Genomic DNA, 22,707 nt, shown 5'->3' with positions numbered 1-22,707 from the left:
ATAAACAATAATGTTTGTAAAGAAGAAAAGTGTGCTGTATTATCAAAGGATCAGAAGAAATGTGCAAGATATAATAACAGCAGGAATGCATCTAAAAATTTGCCCTCATTTCTATAAATAAACTACCCTAATGTTTCCTGTTAAAATGAGGGCTTCACTTTAAGGGATTATAGCAAAGAAAGAAGAAAATAAAAGTACTAAATAGGTTCTAATTGAGTCAAAGAAAGTCAAATGGAAGAAATATCCATAATTCAGTATATGCATTTTATATGTATATAAAGATAAAAATTCCTAGTCTTTTTAACCTAGCTTACAAACTTAGTTGAAGGGAAATAGAAACCTTCTCATTTCCTGGATCAAATCCAATCTCTAAAAAGAATTTCAGATAAAATAACTTGCCAAAGGAAACAGAGAGAAAGATGTCTTATGTTCTGACAAAGAGAGGATATGCTATCAAGAATGAAAGGAAAAAAGGACTTGCTAAAACTTTTGAAAAAAGTACAGACAGTACTGCTTGGTCTCAGGATGGACATGGAAAAACAGACACTTGTATGCATGGTAAAGGGGATAACCCCAAATATTGCTTGTTCAAATGTTCCAAAGAGGAAGAAAGTCTTAGTTCCAATACAGTGTTCACACTTACATTTTCCACATTTTAAGAACAAAGAGTTGGAAAAAGCCCAGATAATGGCAAAAATAATGACCAAGCAGAAAATAAGAACTGAAATTGCAATTTTGTGGACAAAATTCCGTATTTAAAAATTTGAGGAAAAGTTAAAGAAATAGTTTGGGGTTGAGAAAGAAAAGTCTCTGGTGGTTATAATCTTCTATCTTCATTTCTAAAGAAAAAAAAACGGCAAATAGAAAATTTCACTTAGAAATAGATAAGACATTTAAAATTTCCTGGGGGGCGGGGAGGGGGGCGGGGCGCGGAGTAATGAAAGCAAATAGTGTCAGCTAACAAGAAGTTATGAAATGATTGGAACCCAATAGTTCTCTGTGTGGGAGTCTTCAACTCATAGCTACCGTCATTCACCCATGCTCCCACAGCTTTTTTTCCTTAACCCTCTTCCACATCTTTCAGTGGACAAGTTTTAAAGCAGGCATTCTAGCATAAAAATTGCTACCTTTCAGTCTTTATTCATTAGAAACTTATATGATCCTGTCTTTAGCTTTCTAGTTTTAAAAGGCTTTGTACTTTTGGAATGCTGGGACATATAGCCTATTGGCATAATATACAGCCTAATCAGAAATTCTGCTGGCCAAGGAACTGTAGCCCAAAGTAATCACTATGTATTTGGAGAATTACATAGAATTCTAAATATGAGGGACAGTTTTCAAAGTATCAGGTTTAGGTAGAACAAAGGTTAGAAAAAAAAATCCCCATTTCAACACAACTGTTGACCCTTTAGCCAAGGGGAGGCAGACTATAGACCAGGGGTGGGCAAACTTTTTGACTCGAGGGCCACAATGGGTTCTTAAACTGGACCGGAGGGCCGGAACAAAAGCATGGATGGAGTGTTTGTATGAACTAATATAAATTCAAAGTAAACATCATTACATAAAAGGGTACGGTCTTTTTTTTTTTTTTTTTAGTTTTATTCATTTCAAACGGGCCGGCCCGCGGGCCGTAGTTTGCCCACGGCTGCTATAGACAATAATCCTCAATGACAGATAATATTTGAGAACCATGATGTATCAGGTATTTTACATGTTGTCTTGGTAAATCTTACAACTTTGAAGTAGTTAATTATCTCTATTTATACTATACCTTTATTAAATAAAAATTATTTTCTATTTTATGGATGAGGAAATGAGACTCAGAGAAGCACTGATCCAAAGTCCATAAGGTTGTTAAGTGGTTAGAACAAGAACTCAAATTTAGGCCTATCTGAAGCCTGTACTTTTGCTACTATCCTGGTTCACGGGTTTGAAAATATTAGGGATCTACTTTCTATCATTCCACAAGAATTTGTCATGCTTTCCACTGTTACTGCGGTTTGAAGTTATAGGGACCTCAAGTTTGATTCAAGAGACAAACTGCTTTAGCTTCGGGTTTCTTTTTTTAGCTCGGTAATTCAGAGAAAACTCTAGGTTTACATTTCTACCATTGCATTTATAAACATAATTACTTAATAAAAAGTCCATTTGCTTTTTAAAAAATTGATTTCAAAGAGGAAGGGAAAAGGAGAGAGATGGTAACATCAATGATGAGAATCATCCAGATCTGCTGCCTCCTGAACGCTTCCCACCAGGGATGGAGCCCACAACCCAGGCAGGTGCCCTGCCAGGGAATGGAACCACCTCCTGGTTCACAGGTCGGTGCCCAACCAACTGAGCCACACCGGCCTGGGCCCACTTGCTTTTTTTAAAAGTCACCTTTCCCCTAACATTATTAATCAAGTGTAATTTTGAAATATCCATATTTTATGTGGAGTCCAAGGATTACATGATCTCATTTTCCTTTGCAGATTTATTCCTACTTAGCTCATGCTATTAAGGACAGCTTTAATGTTTTAATTTTTATATTTTCCCGAAGTGCACTGATAATGGTTTATCAATCCCCGTAGTACTTTCGGGATTTGTATCGTATCGCAGATGTTACAATCAAATAGTTTTACCAAATTTGATTTGGCATAGGATGGTTAACTTTTTTATTGAAATTGAATAATTAGCAAACATGATGGGTAAAGTTTATGCAATAAATGCTGATTTGTTTAAAGTCGGTAAGTCAGATGCTTAGTCTAAAATTCACTGCTGTGGGTAGTATTTATATATCCATATCCCAAAACTTCGTTTCACAACAGTTGTTTCATATTTAATTGACTGAACCGAAGGGTTCCTCTTAGGTAACCTTTAATACTCTGAGACATACAGTTTTGTTTTTAATTCTTGAGATTTACTTCTAAGTATTAAACCAGATGTCATTTTCCTGTGTGACATTCCAAAACAGGCACGATCACTTTGGATCAAAGAAAACAAGGTCTTCGGGGTTTAAGAGAAACCGAAAGATGCAAAGAAAAAAAGGACTATTTTCCGGTTCCCCAGACAGGGGGGAGGAAAAACGTCTTCAGGATCCTTTAAGGAAGAGCTTGAGCTTAAATGCCGCAAATACTTTGGCCTCCGTGAGCCGCGGGAGGACTTTCCTGGTGTTTCCGCAGCGCCAGCAGCAGGATCCCTCCCTCGCAACCCCGGGCGAGGCCTGTGGGCTCCCCCGCGCCCAGCACCCAGCACCCAGTCCGGGCAAAGTGCAAGGAAGCCGGGCACCTGCGGCTCCGGCCGAGACCCGCGAGGGCGCGGGGCAGCGCATGTTCCCCCCCCCCCCCCGGCGTCCCGCCGGCCTCCGGTTCCACTGCGGGGTGACGTCCCGCGGCCGCGCCCCACAAGCAACAGCCGCTCCGGGGCCGGGATCCAGGGTCCGGGGCCCGCACGGGCGCTTCTCAAACGTGTCCGTGCGCAACAGGGGCCCGCAGATCCGCGGCGGAGACCGGCCTCCCTCCCGGCCGCAGCCTGGAGCCTGGAGCAGCCGAGCGATGACACCAGCGGCGGGTCCCGCCGCAGGACCGCAGCCCCCGTGCGACCGCGCGGCGCACGCCTCCGCCGGAAGGGGGCGGGGCCCGGGCGGCGCGGCGAGACCCGCGGCGGCGCACGGGGTGGTGCGTCCCGGCCGGCCCGCAGCCGCGCGTTTCCGGCGCGCTCCCCCGCGCCCTGCGTCCGTGGTCTCGCCCGCCCCGCAGCCATGTTGGATCGTGCGGCCGCCGCCGCCGGAGGAGGGTTGGCGGAGCGGGGAGTGTAAACGCGGTCGCCGGAGCGCGAGGACCGCGGCCGTCCGGCCAGAGCCTCGCCGGGCCGGAGCCGGGGGCTCCCCTTCCTGCGCGCGGCCCGCCGCCGGCTCCTCCTTCCCGCGGCCGCCGCCGCCGCCGCCTCCTCCTGGCGCCGGAGGAGTTGCGAGATGCTGAGCCTGTGACTCCCCTCCTCCCGCCCCTGTCACCGAGGGGAACGCGCGCTCGCCCACTCGCCGGAGGAGACGGCCCCGGACTCGCAGCCCCGCCGGCGGAACCATGAGCTCCGGCCAGCAGCCGCCGCCGCGGAGGGTCGCCAACGTGGGGTCCCTGCTGCTCACCCCGCAGGAGAACGAGTCCCTCTTCACCTTCCTCGGCAAGAAATGTGTGGTCAGTGGCCGAGACCCGCGGCGCCGCCGCCGCCGTTCCTCCCGGGCCGGGGAGTGGGAGTGGGCAGGAGGCGGGGGCGCGCGGAGGGTCGGGCTGCCGGCCAGGCCTCCCCCGGCCTCGGGCCCCGCGTCGGCGCCCCGGACCCCGCTCCCGAGGTCCGCTGCCCGGGTGCGGGCGGTGCGGGCCGCCGCGGCCCCCGACGCCGCCTCCGGAGCTGCCCGGGAGCGGGGAGTGCCCGTCCCGGAGCCCCGATCGGCCAGGTCCGCACCCTGGTTGCCGGTTCAAACTTTGTCGCGGGGAGGTCCCGACGCGGGGTTCTTGCCGGAGCGGCTGGGTCGTCGCCCCCGGGCCCCCGGCCCGGCCCCGGCTTCACCTCCTGCCGCTGGGTCTCCACCAGGCCAGAGGTCTCAGCCGTGGGTCGGCGGGGAAAGGAAGCCCAGATATGAATGAATCGGGCCATGGAGTTGTTTTTAATGCCCCTGGAGAATTGCAGCAGGGAATGCAGTCGGGCGCATCGGTTCAGGACGAGGGCAGGCCATGCTCCTGCCTCCCCTTGCCGAGCAGCGGGTCTTATTCCTCTAGGAATCTCGCCCAGAGGCCTGGTTATCCCTCTCCTCCCCACTGGTTTTTCTTTCTTTTTACCTTGGTGGGAGGAGGGGCGGCTCCCCCCACACCCCTGCGCAGGGGAGCCGAGGTCTGTGGTCGTTCTTGACCTTTGGGGGCCTGCGAGTGAGCCTTAGGTTGGCGGTGTGCGGCCTCAGACCCCCCGATGGCCGGTTGGGAGCCGGCAGTTCCGCGGTGGGAAGGGGCAGGGGCCGGGAATGTGTGTTGTTGACGGAAGCGTTCCTGACATTGGCCGCTGCCGCTCCTGGGGGTGGGGAGGCTCCGTGCCGCGGCGCAGGCCTCGTCCAGCGGGTGCAGCCGCCCGCCGCTGAGTTTGCAGAGACGCTGCTGCGGGTGCCTTTCTCCCCTCGTTGCTCCGTGAGCACCTGCGGGGTGGGTGCCGCGGGGACCCACGAAGCACCAGCAGAAATGTCCGTGGGACCGTTCTGCCACTTGGCGTGGTGGCGTTCAATGTGTCAAGACCTGCTCCACCTGCTTTGGAAGTTAGGCTTAGAGCGTTTCCGGGAGAATTACTGCATTAATGGTTAACTGTATAGGCGTCCACCTGTCCAACTGGACATTGAGTCGGGACAGTCGGTTCAGATGTGTTTCATATTTCAAAAGTTAGAGCTCACAGGACGTACGTTGAGTTGACTTACGGAAAGAATGAAATAAGAGAGGTGGCTTAAAATCGGAATTTTGGGAAACTAATGTAAAGATAACCAAGTACCCCCGCCCCACCCCCCAGCTTTTTTTAAACAAATGAGAAAACTGTGCCAGTGAACCCTAAGTCACAGAGCAATTTAGTAATGTGACCAGAACTAGGAAACCACGACTCCCGATGCCTGGTCTGTTGTACTTTCCACTACATCATGTTGTCTTAGAAGTGGTTTTTCTCTCTCGTTACTGCTTTATTTCTACAAGTGGTGTTAAAAGAATAATAACTTTTGTTCAACCCAACATCGATGTAATTAAAGTTTAAGTTCTTATTTAAGCCCTAATTTATTGCATATTTCCAACTTAGGTAAATCTCTAGCACTTTAAATGTTAAATTATCTGCAAATGGAAAATAAAAACATGGTTGGTTTATTACATTTGCTGTCAGCAAGTAGTTGTATGTACTTTGTTTTACATACCAAACACATTAGCTTTGGGCAGGAAGGACATTGCAAGTATACTGACTAATTGCTCTGTGCTTACCTATAAGGATTACGGGTTTCAATAAATGACAGATGTGGAAGAATACAGTGATAAAGATAACATTGTTTACTAGTTAGTGTAAATGGATTGCCAAATAAACTGTATTCAGCGCTTAATTTCTTTATGTCCTCTATTAATAAACTTTACCTTTTGAATTTCTGTCATTTAAAAACCACACTGCTATAGTTACCTGCTCTCCTGGTATGAAATTATTGCAAAGATTACTTTAATATTTGTCATTTCCAGTTATTAGAGAGTAAAGTAAGAATGATATTTTAATTTTTGGAACAATTTTTTTTCCCCCTTTGCTGACTATGCAGGGGTTTTTTTTTTGTTTGTTTTGTTTTGTAGTTTAAGATAATACTGAAATAAGTTGTTTCATTTTTTTTTTAAAAAGTTCCGCAATAAGATTTACAGGTCAAACCAAATTTGTTAAGCAAGTGTATTCAGAGGAGTAGTTACAGTGCCAGCTCTCAGGCATTTCAGTCTTTCATTCACTCAACAAATATGTATTGAGTAACTAGATGTTGAGGTCAAACCAGGGTCGATGCCTACCCTCAGGGAGCTTTCTGTGTAAAAAAGAAACAAATGTGTAAACTGATGTGTAAGTCAGTACTTCAGAGTGATATGTAAGAAGCTGCATGTTACCCTGGAAACTGTGTTGCTTAGTAGTCAGACAAGAGTTCAGACTCAGGTGGTCACTTTGCACAAGGTAAGCTCCCTGTCCTCAAAGTAGTTTTCTCATCTCCGAAATAGTGGTACCATCTTATGGGGGCAGTGGGGCTGTGGATTAGGACTGTATGTAAATATATGGGCTATTATTTTTATAAAGACTTAGGGGACCAAAAGAGAGGATGAGTAGAAGCTTTTTTAGAATGGTGTATACTTAAATATTTAAGATTAGTGGGCACTCCCCCAGGTTAATGAAAGGTATGAAACAGCTTGGAAAGTCAGGAGACCTACCAATAATAGTATGTTATGGAGCAAGGAGGGTCTCTGCTTGGGTTCTCAAATTTAGTTTGCATTGGAATTATGTGGAGATGATCTTACAAATGCATATAACTACACTGAATTCCTAGATGATATTCAAATTCAGTGGGTCTGATGTGGAACTTGGGCATTTCGATTTTTAGCAGGCTTCCCAGAAGACTGGCACCTATCACAGTGTGAGAACCACTGCTGTTGTCCACAGTTTTCTGACAGGGTAACCCTGAAGCACATTGGACATGTTAATAGGTTTCCCCTGAACCTTTGGTCTGTATTTTGTGAATTAAGGTAAATTAAGTTAAAACAGGTTATTTTAGTACAGCATTTCTCCATCCCTTTAAAATATCAATGTGTATTTATTTCATAGATGTGAGAGCGAGACAGTTCAAGTATTAACACTACTTAGTGAGGAACCCAAGGTCAGATTTGACTTTTAGAAAGTTTAGGGAGGAAGGGGGAGGCACCACAGGAGGTGGATTGAGGATGATGAGAAGGAAGACAAAGGAGGTCAGATAGGTGTTTATATAGTCAATGTGAAATGTGTTGAGGGCCTGAATTAAGGCAGCGCTGGTAGGAATTCAAGGATAATTAAAAAGACCCTAGTAGGATTTCTTCCCCTTTAGATAACAGGAGTTGGGGAAGGGAATTGTTATAAAGACAAGAATAGTCACCAGCAGGAGTATGCAGAACTTTCTCACTGGATGAAAATATACTCAGATGTAAGTTGAGACTATTGATGATGGTTTCATGGAGAAGGCGAATCTTCAGTAAATCTTTGCTTTTTCAGTTTTTAAAAATAGATTTTGTGAAAGTTGAGGTTTTATTTAAAGTTATATGTAATGTATGTGTTATGTACTTCCACATAAAGTAAATAGTTCATTAGCTGGTAGTGTTTTCTAGAATAATTAAAAAGGGCTAAAACAAGATTATCAGGTTTTGTTTTGTAGTTAGTTTTGTTGTCTTTCATGTAGTGTGGTTTAACTTATTTTCTATAAAGAGTATGTGCTCTCTTGCCAAGTGGAGTTTAATATATAGTCCTGAGTAGGAAATTAGGTAAGGATTGGAAAAAATAGAACCTTATACTAGCTCTCTGCAACCAACCATCTCTGGCCTAAAAGGATTGGGGTTTAGTAATGTTGGCAGTTACCTTTCCCTTTCATACTCACCTGGTTTGTTTGTTTCAAGATTTAATGATACCATTTTTATTAACCAACTTTAATCTTTATTTCATTTAATTCCTAGTACTCGCTTATATTCTTTAGGTGTTTGTTTTCTCGTCCTGTATATAATTCTGGGAGATTGGACTTTATGCTTGTGTAGTTTTCTATATGTATATAATTTTGATAACATCTAACATACAGATCACTGAATACTCTTTGAATTGTTCTAATTGCTAACTTGTTTATTGCTTAGGAACACATTCAGCATTTCTTACTGCTTCATCAGGTTGTTAAGATCTTCCATTTCTAATGTTCTACTAATAAAGTCTTCATTTGTTAAGAAAACAAAGTGGTTTAATGTTGCTACTGATAGGTGGTATCAGTAACTGTTCAACAGTTACTTGTTTCTGCTCTAAATCCTTAAGTAGGTCTAGATAGACTGAGGGAAGGGTGCTTAGAGGGATCATTGTGTTGATGAAGGCCTGAATTAAGGGAGTTAGGGCTAGGAATGTATTTCACCTTGAGTAATGTGAAAGGAAAAGGTTAAAAATTCATGGGATTTGGAATATACAAAACTGAGAAATTAATCTTTCCTGTAGTATAGAGGAAAAAGGTGACTACAAAGTAACAGAGTGGATATTTACAAGAATCCAGACCTGGGTTATAAGCTGTATAACATTGGTTTTCAGCCTTTTTCATCTCATGGTACATATAAGCTACTAAATTCTGCAGCACACCAAAAAATAGATTTTTTTGCTGATATGACAAAAAAAATGGGCATGATTTTGATTTCCTTTGTACCGGATGGCTGTTGTGTTGGCTGTTGTCACTTTTTTATTTGACAGTCTAATTGAAGAGCGGTCATTTCCCCTGACTAAATAGTCAGGTATTGCATGTTTTAAAAATTCTTGTGGCACACCCATTGAAAATCACTGCTCTATAATACAGGAAAATTTCTTAACCAGTATGAGCCTTAGTGTCTAGATTTGTAAAATGGGCTTAGTCAAGGATTTATAAAATAATGCAATAATGTATGTAAAGCACCTAGAGTGCCTGACACTAAGTGTTCTGGGAGTTTGGAAAAGCATGTGAAAGAATGCCATCATTAGTACCATTCCTGTTACTGGCAAGAAGGTTTTAAAGTAAAAATTTGAACTCTGTATTGTATTTGTTTTGATTTAGGCAAATTCTAACAATTGTATTTAAATGTCAGTTAATTACAGAGTATGTGAATTAGAGTTAAGCAGTAGCTGGAACTAAACTATGGGGAATTCTAGGCAGCCTTAGCTATAGCACCCCTGGCTGCTGACCGAAGAGGAAAAAAGGGATTCTGGTATAAGAGTTAAACAGTTCCTGGGTTTTAGTCTGTGCTCCACTACCATCAGTTAATTGTGAACGTGAACAAGAATCTCTGCCTTTAAACCTCCTTTTCCTAATCTGAAAATGAGGGCTTGGACAAGATAACACCAGTCTTTCCAGCTTTAATGTTCTATCATTATAACTTTCTAGATGCCAGCGACTCTGTAGCAGGAAAAGAATAGCCTTCAGTTAATTTTGGCATACATGTGTTTTGCACTCTGGAGACAAAGATAGTATATATCTAAGTGAGAGGTAGGTAATCAGAAATCATTTCATTGCAAATTCCCATTTCTTACTAACCTTTTCCTAAGCATCACAATTTAATAAATATTTTACTTTGAAAAGTCAGGTGAACATCATTGAAAGGCATTAGTAATAGGATTGTCAGTCTTAACTAATTTTGAATTATTATGAATTATTTCTTGTGATTGCAAATAATACTTGGCTTATTAGAAGTATGCTGCCTTTTAATTAAGATGGAGTTGTTTCTAAGAGTTTCTCTTGTTGACAAATTAATTCCAATTAGAACCTTATTTCTTACATGAAATTTTATTAGTGATATGATATTTAGCCCTTTGCGGTCGTATTAAATTTGGACATGGGTGCCGTACTGGTCGGAATTAATTTCCATTGAAAGAGCAGTGATACATAACATGCAAGATTATGAAGGATAAACAAGATTTATTAATTCTTTTTTGGAACTACGTCACTACTCATAGAATTACTACAAACGTTATCACTGTCTACGTCAGAGTCAGTATTCAAGGTGCCAAAATAAAACCCTTCATCGTTACTGTCAGATTCGCAGTACACTTCTTTAGGTAACTTTCTTTTTGCCATTTTGGAGTATTATTTTGAAATATCTTAACAAGCGAGAATGCCTAATTACAGTTAAACGTAATTTGTAAAGCTTTATTTGAAATTCTGCGAAGTATCTCCGAAGCTTGTCGATTTCTTCACTCTCAAAAGGCGACTGACTCGCCACGGTGTTTTGCATGGCGAGTGTGGAACGACGGCATTTGTTTATATTGAGTTTCGATATCTCCGATTTGTCGGGGCAATGTTTTGGTTTGTGACAAGGTCGCTTAGACACTTAAGAGCTTTCAGAGAAATTATGAACTGATACATGAATGAATAGAGTTAAGATTCGTACGGTTCCTTGCCGTGGTGGCTGAGAGCAGACAAACTACCGGAACGGTAAAAAAGCTTTGGTGGCTGAGAGTAGACAAATGACCGCAAAGGGTTAATAGAGTTCACTTCTACTGTAAAGCTTCTGGAAGCAAAACAAGTTCATACATTCTTGTCTACAGTAACATAGATTACTAGATGTAAATATATTTTTATTGGTGTATGACTGAACAGTGTAGTATTTTTAGGTGTTAAGTATTTTTAAGTGTTCAGTAATTAGAAGATTTTCACATATTTAACTTTATTCATAAGTACAGTGTAAAAAAAGTATATTCTGCTTTTATCCGTATCAGTATTCTTAGAAGTAGTAGTAGATTACACCACTATAATATCAGTATAAGAAAATGAAATTAATAAGGAAACATCACTTTCATTTTGGAATCAGTGTTGTAGAGGCAAAGTGAAACAAAAAGGAAATAAGAAAGACATTCAGTAATATAATGTGCTGTTAAAAATGATATGAGGAGATAGAAATTATTATGAGCCAAATATACAGTGACTTTAGGGCAAGTTTCATTGTAAAGTTAAACTTTATATTAGATTTGGAGAAGTTAAAATTATCTAGTATTTTTAAGAATTAAAATAGAGGCAAAGTTGTTTATTATACCTCAGGTTCCAAAATTAAAAATTTTAAGTGAAATGCTTCCTCTAGTATGGTGAATACTTTTATTGCCATAAAAATATCGGATGATACCTAAATATCTAAGAAATTTTCATAATAATGGAACTGATTGATTTATAAGCAATGCATAAATTTAGTCAGAAACGCAAATGATTTTCTTTACTTTTTATTAATGAAATATCATCATGATCAAGTATTGAGGACTTACTGAGTACATAACCACCTCCCAGTACCTTGAAATACATAGAAGGGAGGGATAACTAAGGTTCAGTTCTTATCCCTTCGGTGCTTACTACATAGCTGGGGAACACAAAAATTATGCACACAAAAAATATGTTTTAAAGCTAGTCTATAATAAAAATTTGAATAGAGAGGAAAGAGGGATCACTGGGATACATCATTGTGGGGCGTGAACATAGAAGGACCTTATGAATTTATGTCATAAGGAAGCAGCTCAGTGGAAGTATGGGGAAATGTGGGAGCAAGTTTGGAGTAGAAAATTTGCATGGAGTATTTGGAAGTATTTAATAGATTGGCTTGGCTAAAACTGAGAATTGTGTTTTCTTGAGGAAATAGTGAATGATGAGGAAGGGTAAAATGATCCCAGATTTTGGAAGATCAGATTTAGAGGCTGAGCTTTAGTCCCTAAGTAGCAAGGGATCTAAAGATTTTTGATTCAAAAAGTGTCGAGATAGGAAGGATCTAGAGATGGGGAAAACTGGAAATTATTTCTAATAGGAATGCTTTAAAGTTTATTGCACACTTTTAAAAAATATTTCTATTGATTTGAGAGAGAGAGGGAGAGAGAGAAACATCAATGATGAGAGAGAATCATTGATTTGCTGCCTCCTGGGGATCCAGCCCGCAACCGGGGCATGTTCCCTGACCATATGACCTTCTGGTTCATAGGTTGATGCTCAACCACTGAGCCATACTGGCAGGGCATCTACTAAACACTTTCAGACTTATCTCAGGAGGCCTGGGCTGGCTAAGGAACCTGAATTATAGCAGCATCCGCAACATAAAAAGGATTATGAGAGATATAAAGTCCTTGGTCTTTGTGCTCAAGGCACACACCATCTAGCCCTCACAGCATTTTTCCTTACTGCTTCCAGGAGTGGTCTTTGAATACTCAGCATATGCCTAAAGGCAGCCACACTAACCAGTCCAGGTTCATAGTAGATGAAATCTAGTTGCCATTTCAAAGCTATATTCTAGAAAACACTGTGAAGAAAAAAAAAATAGCTTTGTGAATTCCAGATGACAACAGAACCTCCTAGTGGAAATGGCTAAATTAGTAAGAATTGCAGGACTAAAGCTTTGGAATCCTTTGCAGAGTGTTGTTATTGAGGTCTTGTAAGTGGAATTAGATCTGTGATGGTGTCAGTGCAGGTCAAGATTACAAAGGGAGGCAGTCTGGCTCGTTTTTGACTTGGCCAGCATTTGAGAAGGATAGATTTCAATGAGGAGTTGAAAGGGAAAAAAGATGTGCTCTTTAATTTATCAGAAAATGGTGTTATACATATTCTGTAATTTAAACTTTTTCACATATTAATTTAACTTTCATATATTTTCACTTCCATTTATATCTGTCGCAGACTTTTTATTACTTCATCCTGTATTTTATGCATTTCTTGTAACTTCTTAACCTCTAGGGCTGCCATAGCCAACTACCATAAACTGGGTGACTTAAAACAAATTTATTTTCATACTTCTGGAGGCTAGAACTTCGTAATTAAGGTATCACAGGGTTGGTTCCTTCTAAAGACACTGAGAATCTGTCCCATCCATGCCTCTCTCTCTTAGCTTCTGGCATTTGCTGGCAGTCCTTGATGTTCCTTGGCTTATAGATTCATGACTCTGATCTCTGCCTATATAATCACATGGTGTTCTCTGCTTGTCTGTCTCTGTCTTCTCTAATAGGACACCAGTCATTGGATTAGTGGCGTTCCTAATGACCTCATCTTAACACATTGCGGAGGGATCACGAGAATGCGCATGTTTTCATATTACACAGTGTTTTACAAAGTATCATACTTTAAAAAGATATTACCTTGTAAGAACATGTAATAAATAACTTCAAAATGCAATGGGTATTTAATTTTAAGGTGTGCCTTTAACATTTATGTAAAAATGTTTTTTGTACTCATTCAGTAGAAACGTATCTGGCCACTGGATAAAGCTAGCAATAAAACTACTGGTCTGCAATGTTAACTTGGTGGTATTTACAAAGAACCTCTTTCCAAATAAAGTCACATTCACAGATACAGGGGTTATGACTTCCACATATCTTTTAGGGAGACACAATTTAGCTCAACAATGGGTATGTTTACTTTCCAAGTTTTCACCTTTAGAAACAATGCTATAATGAACATTCAAATACATATTTTTATGTATCCTTTCCAAGTATTTCTATAGAATAAATTCTAAGAAATGAAGTTAGAGGGCATTAGAAATACTAATAGATATGGCTGGATTGTCTTCTCAAATAGTTGTTACCAAACTCTATATATTCTCATCAACACTAGGATTTAAATTTTTTTTGCTTTTGACAGTTGCACTGGCCAAAAATTCTCATTGTTCCATTTGTAGTTAATTATCTTTACATATCTGTTGGTCATTTATATTTCTTACGTGAATTGCTTTTGTTGTCTTTAGACCATTTTTCTACCTGGTTTTTTCATAGTAACTGGAAGAACTCTTTAGGGATAGTAATTAAATTAAAAATTACAATATTTTTGGCAGTCGTTTTGTTTATCTTTGATAGAACTGTTTTTGGTCACTGTATTGGTTTTAAATTTTTGTGTATCAGGTTTTTATTTAATACTGTCCTAGCTCAGAATTGCAAAAATATTTACTCACATTTTCCTAGTACTTTTATGGTTTTATTTTGAACTTATTATCTTTGATATTTTTGGAAGTGACTTTGGAAAATGAGTATAGTAGAAATCCAGCTTTATATTTTTACAAATGGCTAGTTATTCCAGTACCACTTATTTTCTCCCACCTATTTGAAATGCTACCTTTATAATTTACTTAATAAATTACCAGATTGTTTAGATCCACTTCTGCATTCTCTTCTATTTATTTTATTTGTCAGTACACAGAGTTTTAAATTCGTGTAGCTTTATAATGATGATATTATTTGATTAGCATTAAGTCCTTCATTACTCTCCTTTTCAGTATTTTCTGGCTATTTTTATGTGCTTATGCATAATATTTATTGAGTACAAAAGTAACACCCAATTATACTCATTGTTTAAAGTGTGCACACACGCACACAATGTACTGTACAGAGTTAAATGTTAAAATCATCCTTTAACTCTCATTTCTCAATACAGCTAGGCTCCATAGAAAGCTCTTAATTGTTTGATGTGACTCTTCCCCTTTTTATATGCATAGGATGTGTATATTTTATATTTACATCTGTCTGCATTTTACCTAAAAGGGGTTATATTCTGGGCAATTTATATGAGGTACATTTAGAGCTACCTCAAGTTAAAAAAAAAACAAAAACATTTTTATTATGGAAACTTAAGCACATACAAAGTAAGATAGTATTATCATCTCATAGCTAATCTTGTTTGCTTTATATTCCTACCCACCTTCCCCACTCTGACCCTCCCCCCCCACACACACACACACCTGAATTATTTTTAAGTAAATCCCAGGCGTGTGAGATTTTTTTTCTCCCCTGATCATTTTGGCTAGATGTTTATTAATTTTATTTTTTTAATGGTTTTAGTTTAGTCCTGGACAGGTGACTTAGTTGGTTGGAGGGTCATCCTGCACACCCAAAGGTTGCTGGTTTGATTCCCAGTCAGGGCACATACCTAGGTTGCAGGTTCTATCCCTAGTTGGGGTGCATATGGGAAGCAACTGATCGATGTTTCTCTATCTCTTCCCCCTCCCTTCCTCTCTCTCTAAAATCAATAAACAGCTCAGTGGTTGACCACCTGGTACTTGAATGGTCAGAGCACATGCCCGGGTTGCAGGCTCGATCCCCAATAGGGGGCGTGCAGGAGGCAGATCAGTGATTCTCATTAATGTTTCTATCTCTCTCCCTCTCCCTTCCTCTCTGAAATCAATAAAAATATATTTTAAAAAATAAAAATAAATAAAATCAATAAACATATCCTCGGGTGAAGATTAAATAATAGATTTTCTTTTAATTGATTTCTATTATTTTTCTTGTTTTCTACTAATATTTTATTGGCTTCTACTCTGATCTTTATTATTTACTTCTGGTTAGTTTGGGTTTAATTTACTTCTAGTTTTCTTAAGGTAGTAACTACTAAGGTGATTTGAGACCTTTTTTCATCTTGTAATACAGATATTTAGTGCTATCCATATCCTCCTAAATATGCTTTAGTGGTGTCTCACATATTGGATATGTTGTATTTTCATTTTTATTTTTTAAGTTGCTTTCTGATTTTCCTTTTCATTTCTTTGACCCACTGGTTCTTTTAGATGTATGCATTTTAGTTTCCAGAGATTTATGGATTCTTTCCAGATGTCTTTCTATATCAATTTCTAACCTAATTCCATTTTTTGGGGAGACTATATATGAATCCTTTTTATTGAGCAGTGTTTTATAGCCCAAAATGTCGTCTAAATTGGTGTTCTTCATACACTTAAAAATATGCATTCCAGTCTTGTTGGGTGGAGTATTGAGCAAATGTTAATTATATCAAGTTAGTATATTTTCTATTTGCTCTATCAATTGTTGAGAAAGGAGTACTGAATTCTTCCACCATATAAATTTGTTTCTCTTTGGAATTCTATAGTTTTGCTTCATATATTTTAGATGCATAAACTTTCATAGTTATGTCCTCTCAAAGAATTAACCATCATGAGATGACCCCCATCGTCCTTGATATACTTTGTTCTGAAATCAACTTTGATATTAATATAGCCACTGAAACTTTCTTTTGATTAGTGCTATAATCATTTTTGCCCAACTTTTAGTTGGGTTGTTTGTTTCTTATTGTTGAGTTTTAAGAGTTCTTTGTCTAAACACATTCACTATTAGATGTGTGTTTTTTCATATATTTTCTCCCTGTATGTGGCTTTTCATTCTTTTATCAGTGTTTTTTTTGTAGAACAGATATCTTTAATTTTAATGAAATCCAAATTATCAATTTCTTTCATAGATTGTGCAGCTTTTTTTGTTGGTATTTCTAAAAAGTGAATCCCAAGGTCACCTACATTTTCTACTGTTCTGTTTTGGAAATTTTATAGTTTTGCATTTGACATTTAGATCTGTGACCAATTTTGCATTAATTTTTATGAAAGGTGTTAAGATCAGTGTCTAGATTGCGGTTTGTTTTTTGCATACGGATATTTAGTTTTTCACCATTTTTCAAAAAGATAGCCTTTCTCCATTGGATTGTCATTGATCCGTTGTCAAAGATCTGTTGAATATGTTGGTTTACTTCTGGGCTCTATTCTCTTCCACCTATCTGTTCCTTCTCGCCAAAATTACACTACCTTGATTACTATAACTTTATAGTAAATCTTGAAGTCAGATAGTGTCAGTCTCTGACATTGTTCTTTTTCTTCAGTTTTGTGTTGGCTAGTCTGGGTCTTTTGCCTTTCCACGTAAACATTTTTTCTCTTTATTTTATTTTATATATTTCTCCCATATAAACGTTAGAATCAGTTTGTTGATACCCACAAAATAACTTTGGGATTCCCTTGAATCTATAGATATAGTTGGGAAAAACTGACATCTTAATATTTTGTTTTCTGATCCATGAATGTAAAATACCTCTTTTTTATTTACATTTCCTTTTATTTATTTCATCAGAATTTTGTAAACATAAAGCTCTCATATATATTTTGTTAGATTTATACTTATTTTTCTTTTCTGTGTGTGCTAATGTAATTGGCATTTGTTTTTAAATTATAAATCCCAGTTCACTGCTATATAGGAAAGCAGTTGACTTTTGTATATTAACCTTGTAGCCTACAACTTTGCTATAATTGGTTATTTATCCCAGGAGTTTTGTTGTTTTTTTAATTCTGTGGGATTTTCTTTATAGATAATCATGCCATGTGCAAGCAAAAACAGTTTGTTTCTCCCTTTCCAATGTGTATTTTTATTTCCATTTCTCCTTGCATTAGGTAAGGCTTCCAGTTGAATAGGAGTGGTGAAAGGGGACTTTGTTCCTTGCTTTGTACTTCATACTGAGTCAGAAAGCATATCATTTGTTAGTAGTATGTATGATGTTAGTTTAGGTTTTATAGATGTCCTTTATCAAGTTGAGGAAGTTCAACTCTAATTCTTAGTTTGCTGAGAGTTTTTATCATGGGTGTGGGATTATATCAAATGCTTTTTGGCATCTATTCATGTGATCATTTGGTTTTTCTTCTGTAGCTTCTTAATGTGATGGATTACTTCAGTTGATTTTTTAAAATTTTTGTAAATTTTTGTTATTGTTAATCCTCACTATAGGATGTTTTTCCATTGATTTTTTTAGAGAAAGTGGACTGGGTAGTAGAGAAAGAAACATCAATGTGAGAGAGACACATTGATTGGTTGCCTTCTGCAACACTCTGACTGAAGCCAGGGATCCAGCCTGCAACCAGGGTACAAACCTGCAATCCTTCAGTCCGTGGCCCAACACTCTCTCCATCCAACTGAGCCAAATCGACTAGGGCACTTGAGTTGATTTTTGAATGTTGAATCAAATGCTGCATATCTGGAATAAATCCAACTTGATCATGGGATATAATTCTTCTTATGTATTGTTGGTTTCAACTTACTGAGAATATTTTCATCTATGTTCATGAGATGTATTCATTTGTAATTTTGTTGTTGTTATAGCTTTGTCTGGTTTTGATATTAGGGTAACTGGCCTCAAAGAATAGTTATTGAGTGTTCCGTCTGCTTCTGTCTTCTGGAAGAGATTGTAGGGCATTTGTATAATTTCTTAAATGTTTAGTGAAATTCGTCAGTGAAACCACCTGGGCCTAGTGTTTTCTGTTTGGGAAGGTTATTCATTATAGATTGAATTTCTTTACTAGAGGTTTATTCTAATTAGCTAGTTTTCCTTGTGGGAATTTTGGTAGATTGTGTCCTTCAAATAATTGGTTCATAACATCTACATTTGGGCACATAGATCCTCTTTCATTTCTGTTATTTTTGTCTTCCCTCTTTTTATCTTGGTTACCTTACCCTGTCTAGAAATATATCAATTTTATTGGTCTTTTCATATCTCCCTTTGATTTCCTGTTTTTTATTTCATTGATTTCTGCTGTAATTTTTTTCTGCTCTTTTGGATTTAATTTGCTCTTTTTCTAGTTTCCTAAAGCAGATGCTTAGTTTATTGATTTTGGATCCTTTTTTGTTGTTTTCTTAGATATGCATTCAATGCTATAAATTTCCCTCTAAGCATTGCTTTTGCTGTATCCCACAAATTTTGGCCCAGAATGTGGTCTCTCTTGGTGATTATTCCATGTGAGCTTGAGAAGAATGTGTTGTTGGATGAAGTCGTCTATAAATGGGAACTAGTTCCAGCTGATTGATGGTTGGATGGTGTTGAGTTCAACTCTGCCCTTACTGGTTTTCTGCCTACTGGATATGTCAATTATTGATAGAGGGGTATGGAAATCTCCAGCTAAAATAATCAGTTCATTTGTTTTTCCATGTGATTCTTTCAGCTTTTGTCTGAAGTATTTTGATGCTCTGTTGTTAAATGCATACACATGAAGGATTATGGATAATTGGATAATTGACCCCTTTATGCAATGCCCCTGAAGCATTGTTTTGCCCACAATTAATATAGCTCCAGCTTTTTTCAGTTATTGTCAGCATAGTATATTTTCTTTTATCCCTTTGCTTTTAGTTAATTAATTTGTTTTATTTATCTTTTGAAATATACCTTTATTAATTTCAGAGAGGAAAGGAGAGGGAGAGAGACATAGAAACATCAATGATGAGAGAGAATCATTGATTGGCTGCCTCCTACATGCCCCCTACTGGGGATCAGCTCACAACCCTGGGCATGTGCCTTTGATTGGGATCAAACACGGGACCCTTCAGTCCACAGGCAGTTGCTCTTTCCATTGAGCCAAACCGGCTAGTGCCCTTTGCTTTTAATTTATATGTCCTTATAATAAATACAGGTTTCTTGTAGGCAACATATAGTTGGTTGTTTCCTTAAATCCACTCTGTCAATCTATCTTTTATTTGGTGTTTTTAGACCATTTACATTTAAAGTGATGATTTTTTTTAAAAATATATTTTATTGATTTTTTACAGAGAGGAAGGGAGAGAGATAGAGAGCTAGAAACATCGATGAGAGAGAAACATCGATCAGCTGCCTCCTGCACATCTCCTACTGGGGATGTGCCCGCAACCCAGGTACATGCCCTTGACCGGAATAGAACCTGGGACCTTTCAGTCCGCAGGCTGACGCTCTATCCACTGAGCCAAACCGGTTTCGGATTAAAGTGATTATTGATTAATTACATTAATACTGACTATATTTGTTAACTGTTTTTTTATTTATGGCCTTTGTTTTTTTCACTCTTATTCTGCTTTGTTTGGTTTTAATTGAACATTTTATATGATTTCATTTTCTTTCCTAAGAAGTAATTTATACTTTTTTTAAAAAAAATTTGCCATCATTTGTACTTTACACTTACAATCAATCTGTGTCCAATTTTAAATGGGTGGTAGCAGTACCTTGTTTTTATTTTTAATTTTTATTTATTGATTTGAGAGAGAAAGAGAAACATCAGTTTGTTGTTTCAGCATAGTGTATTTGCTGAAATGTTTAGTAAAATTTAGTTTCGTTTTATTTATGCATTCACTGATTGAGTCTTGTATGTGCTCTGACCGGGATTGAACCTTGGCATATCGGGGCAACTCTCTAACCAACTGAGCTACCCAGCCAGGGCAGTAGCAGTACCTTACAACAGAGAATGCGCATTGCTTCCCCTTATAACATTGCTGTTATTCATTTCACTTACCCATAAGCTATAATCACAAAATGCATCTACTTTTAATTTATGTATTGGCTATTAGAAATTTTGAAATTGCTTATATGATTCACATTGTATTTCTATTGTACAGTGCAAGTTTGGCAGTTTTCAAAGTAATATGACAGAAGTGCAAATCATCTATAAATCCCGTCACCCAGGAATAACTAATTAACATTTTTGTCTATATCCTCCTGGGTTTGTTTGCGTAAATTTTTTTGCACAAATTCTTGAGTAATGTACATATGTGCTTATTCTCAGCAAACACACCTCATAAGCACAGACATGACTTTTTTATTGACAGTGTTTCATGTCAGTGAGTATATTGTTTTCAGTGGATACCTATGGATTTACCAATCTCCAGGGATGGACAGCATCACTACTCTTGAATTTGGGGGTATTACTAAGTAAAATAAGGGTTACTTGAATACAAGCACTGGGCTATTGTGACAGTTGATCTGATAACCAAGATAGCCATTTAGTGATTAATGGGTGGTTAGTGTATACAGCATGGATATACTGGACAATAGGATGATTCATATCCGGGTGTGATGAAGCTAAGATGAAAAGTATGGTATGTTTTGGCATCTGCAGATTACCATAGGTTAAGAAAGAGCTTGAATCCTTGCCAAAGAGTTTGGACCTTATTCTTAACATATAGGAACCTATGTTCACCTATAAATAAAAAGTGAGAGGCAACAAACATTTATTTGAGATCGATCGATAAAAATAGTTATCTGGAAAGCACTGATTCAGACAGAAATCGGAATAGTGTTCTGATTAGGAAACAAAGGCAATGGGTATTTATGAGAAAGGGAAGGATAACAATTGTATCAGTAGAAGGAAGGCATTTCTATTGGTGTAGATAACAAAACATAGTGATGTTCATTCTAAACAGTGTTTTTAATTTCAATTCAGTAGTATAACTGCTTTCTTGTTATCTTTCCAACTAGTTTGGTACACAGTGTTGCTTTAGGCAAATCCCAGAGGTTATCTCACCCTGTTTTAACACCCAAAGATTTGGGGCATAAGACATGCCAGGCAGTTCCGCTAGAATAGCAGCTCCAGCTCCATTTTAAAGTAGCTCTGTTTATATTATTGTTTACATTATTATGTTTTTAAGCATGAATCTATTAAAAGATAATTGTAATAAGAATTTATAGAGAACAAAATAGATACACTAACACTGTAAAAGGGCTGCTTAAAGGGAACTAGTTGCCAAATAATTTACACATTAAACATATAGAACATTCAAGTTATTAAATGTATACATAGGATCTAAGAGTCACCCTTTCCACTTACTAGTATAGACAACATCATTGGCTCGTTTTTGTCTTTACATAGTATAATTTTATGGAGTTACTGTTACTATATAAAATCCTCACATTCCCTCTCCACCCCCAAGTTCATGATTTATTGATGGTAAAGATGTTTTAAAAGAGAAAAACAACAACACATGAACCACCTTTTATTTTGTCAGCTAGCTTCCTACTCCTTTGTGGAGGCTGCAGTCAAACATCTCATTATGGGTATTCATTTCAGTGATAAAAACCACAGCTAGAAATGCTCATGCATTTTGAATAAAAGTTGCCATTTGAAACTAGCAACATTGAGCTTTCTAAGGAAATACATAAAACCCGATGAATAATTTTTCAAATTATTGACTAGGTAATTATTAATGTTTTACACTACAATTTTAAATCTGCAATTGTGAATAAAGTGCCAATATTAAAAACTTCAGAAATGTTCTGCTGCCCCCCTTGTTCTTTCTTTTCTTCTTCTTCTTCCTCTTCTTCTTTTTCCTTTTTTCTTTTGCACCTAATTCTTATGCATAATGTATGGTAGAGTCTCAAATGTTGTACTTAATGTCCTTAAGTTAGGTTGTACATTGCATTTAAACTTATTTACTCTCGGATTAACCTTATCTTTGCATGTCCTTTCCCCCACTTTGATTGTACATATAAAAGTCAAACACTTTAAATGTGTTTGTTTTTGTATATATATATACACACACACACATATCCCTGTGAGTTTCTTTAAAAACGTGAATAATATGAGTTGCTACATATAAAATAACAAGTATGGAAGACAGCCAATTGAATTTTAAACTTATCTTGATTAATCATGTTTAAAAGTTCAGAAGACTTAAAAGGACAGTTTGTGAAAGAAATGATAGACTTTGACCTTCATTACAGACATAAGCTATCATTGCCAAAGTTTGCTTTTTTATTAGTTTATGCTTTTAGACACTATGCTATTCTATTTTCAGCAATGTTCACTTTTAATTTTTAAAGGGAAACTTACAAGTTACTAGAAATTCTTCTTGGATTACAATTTCTAGATAAGAAAGACGTTTGTTTTTGTTTTATTTTTTCCTCCCAGACTTGTACCATAGTGTGACTTGAAATTTTTCGTGTGTGTGTGTGTT

At 38.3% G+C, this 22,707-nt stretch overlaps 1 protein-coding gene across 1 annotated transcript in view; it reads left to right on the top strand.

Annotated features, from left to right (window-relative positions):
• The first annotated feature begins 3,755 nt into the window (after positions 1-3,755).
• The window catches only part of WASL (WASP like actin nucleation promoting factor), an 87,633-nt gene continuing 68,681 nt past the window's right edge, over positions 3,756-22,707 (top strand). Inside the window, exon 1 of the mRNA XM_059711693.1 lies at positions 3,756-4,172. Coding sequence (XP_059567676.1) covers positions 4,062-4,172 — 111 coding nt within the window. The 5' untranslated portion in view covers positions 3,756-4,061. The remainder of the gene's footprint in view (positions 4,173-22,707) is intronic.

This window comes from Myotis daubentonii, chromosome 10, assembly GCF_963259705.1.
Source record: "Myotis daubentonii chromosome 10, mMyoDau2.1, whole genome shotgun sequence".
NCBI lineage: Eukaryota > Metazoa > Chordata > Mammalia > Chiroptera > Vespertilionidae > Myotis > Myotis daubentonii.
This window is presented reverse-complemented; position numbering and strand designations above follow the sequence as displayed.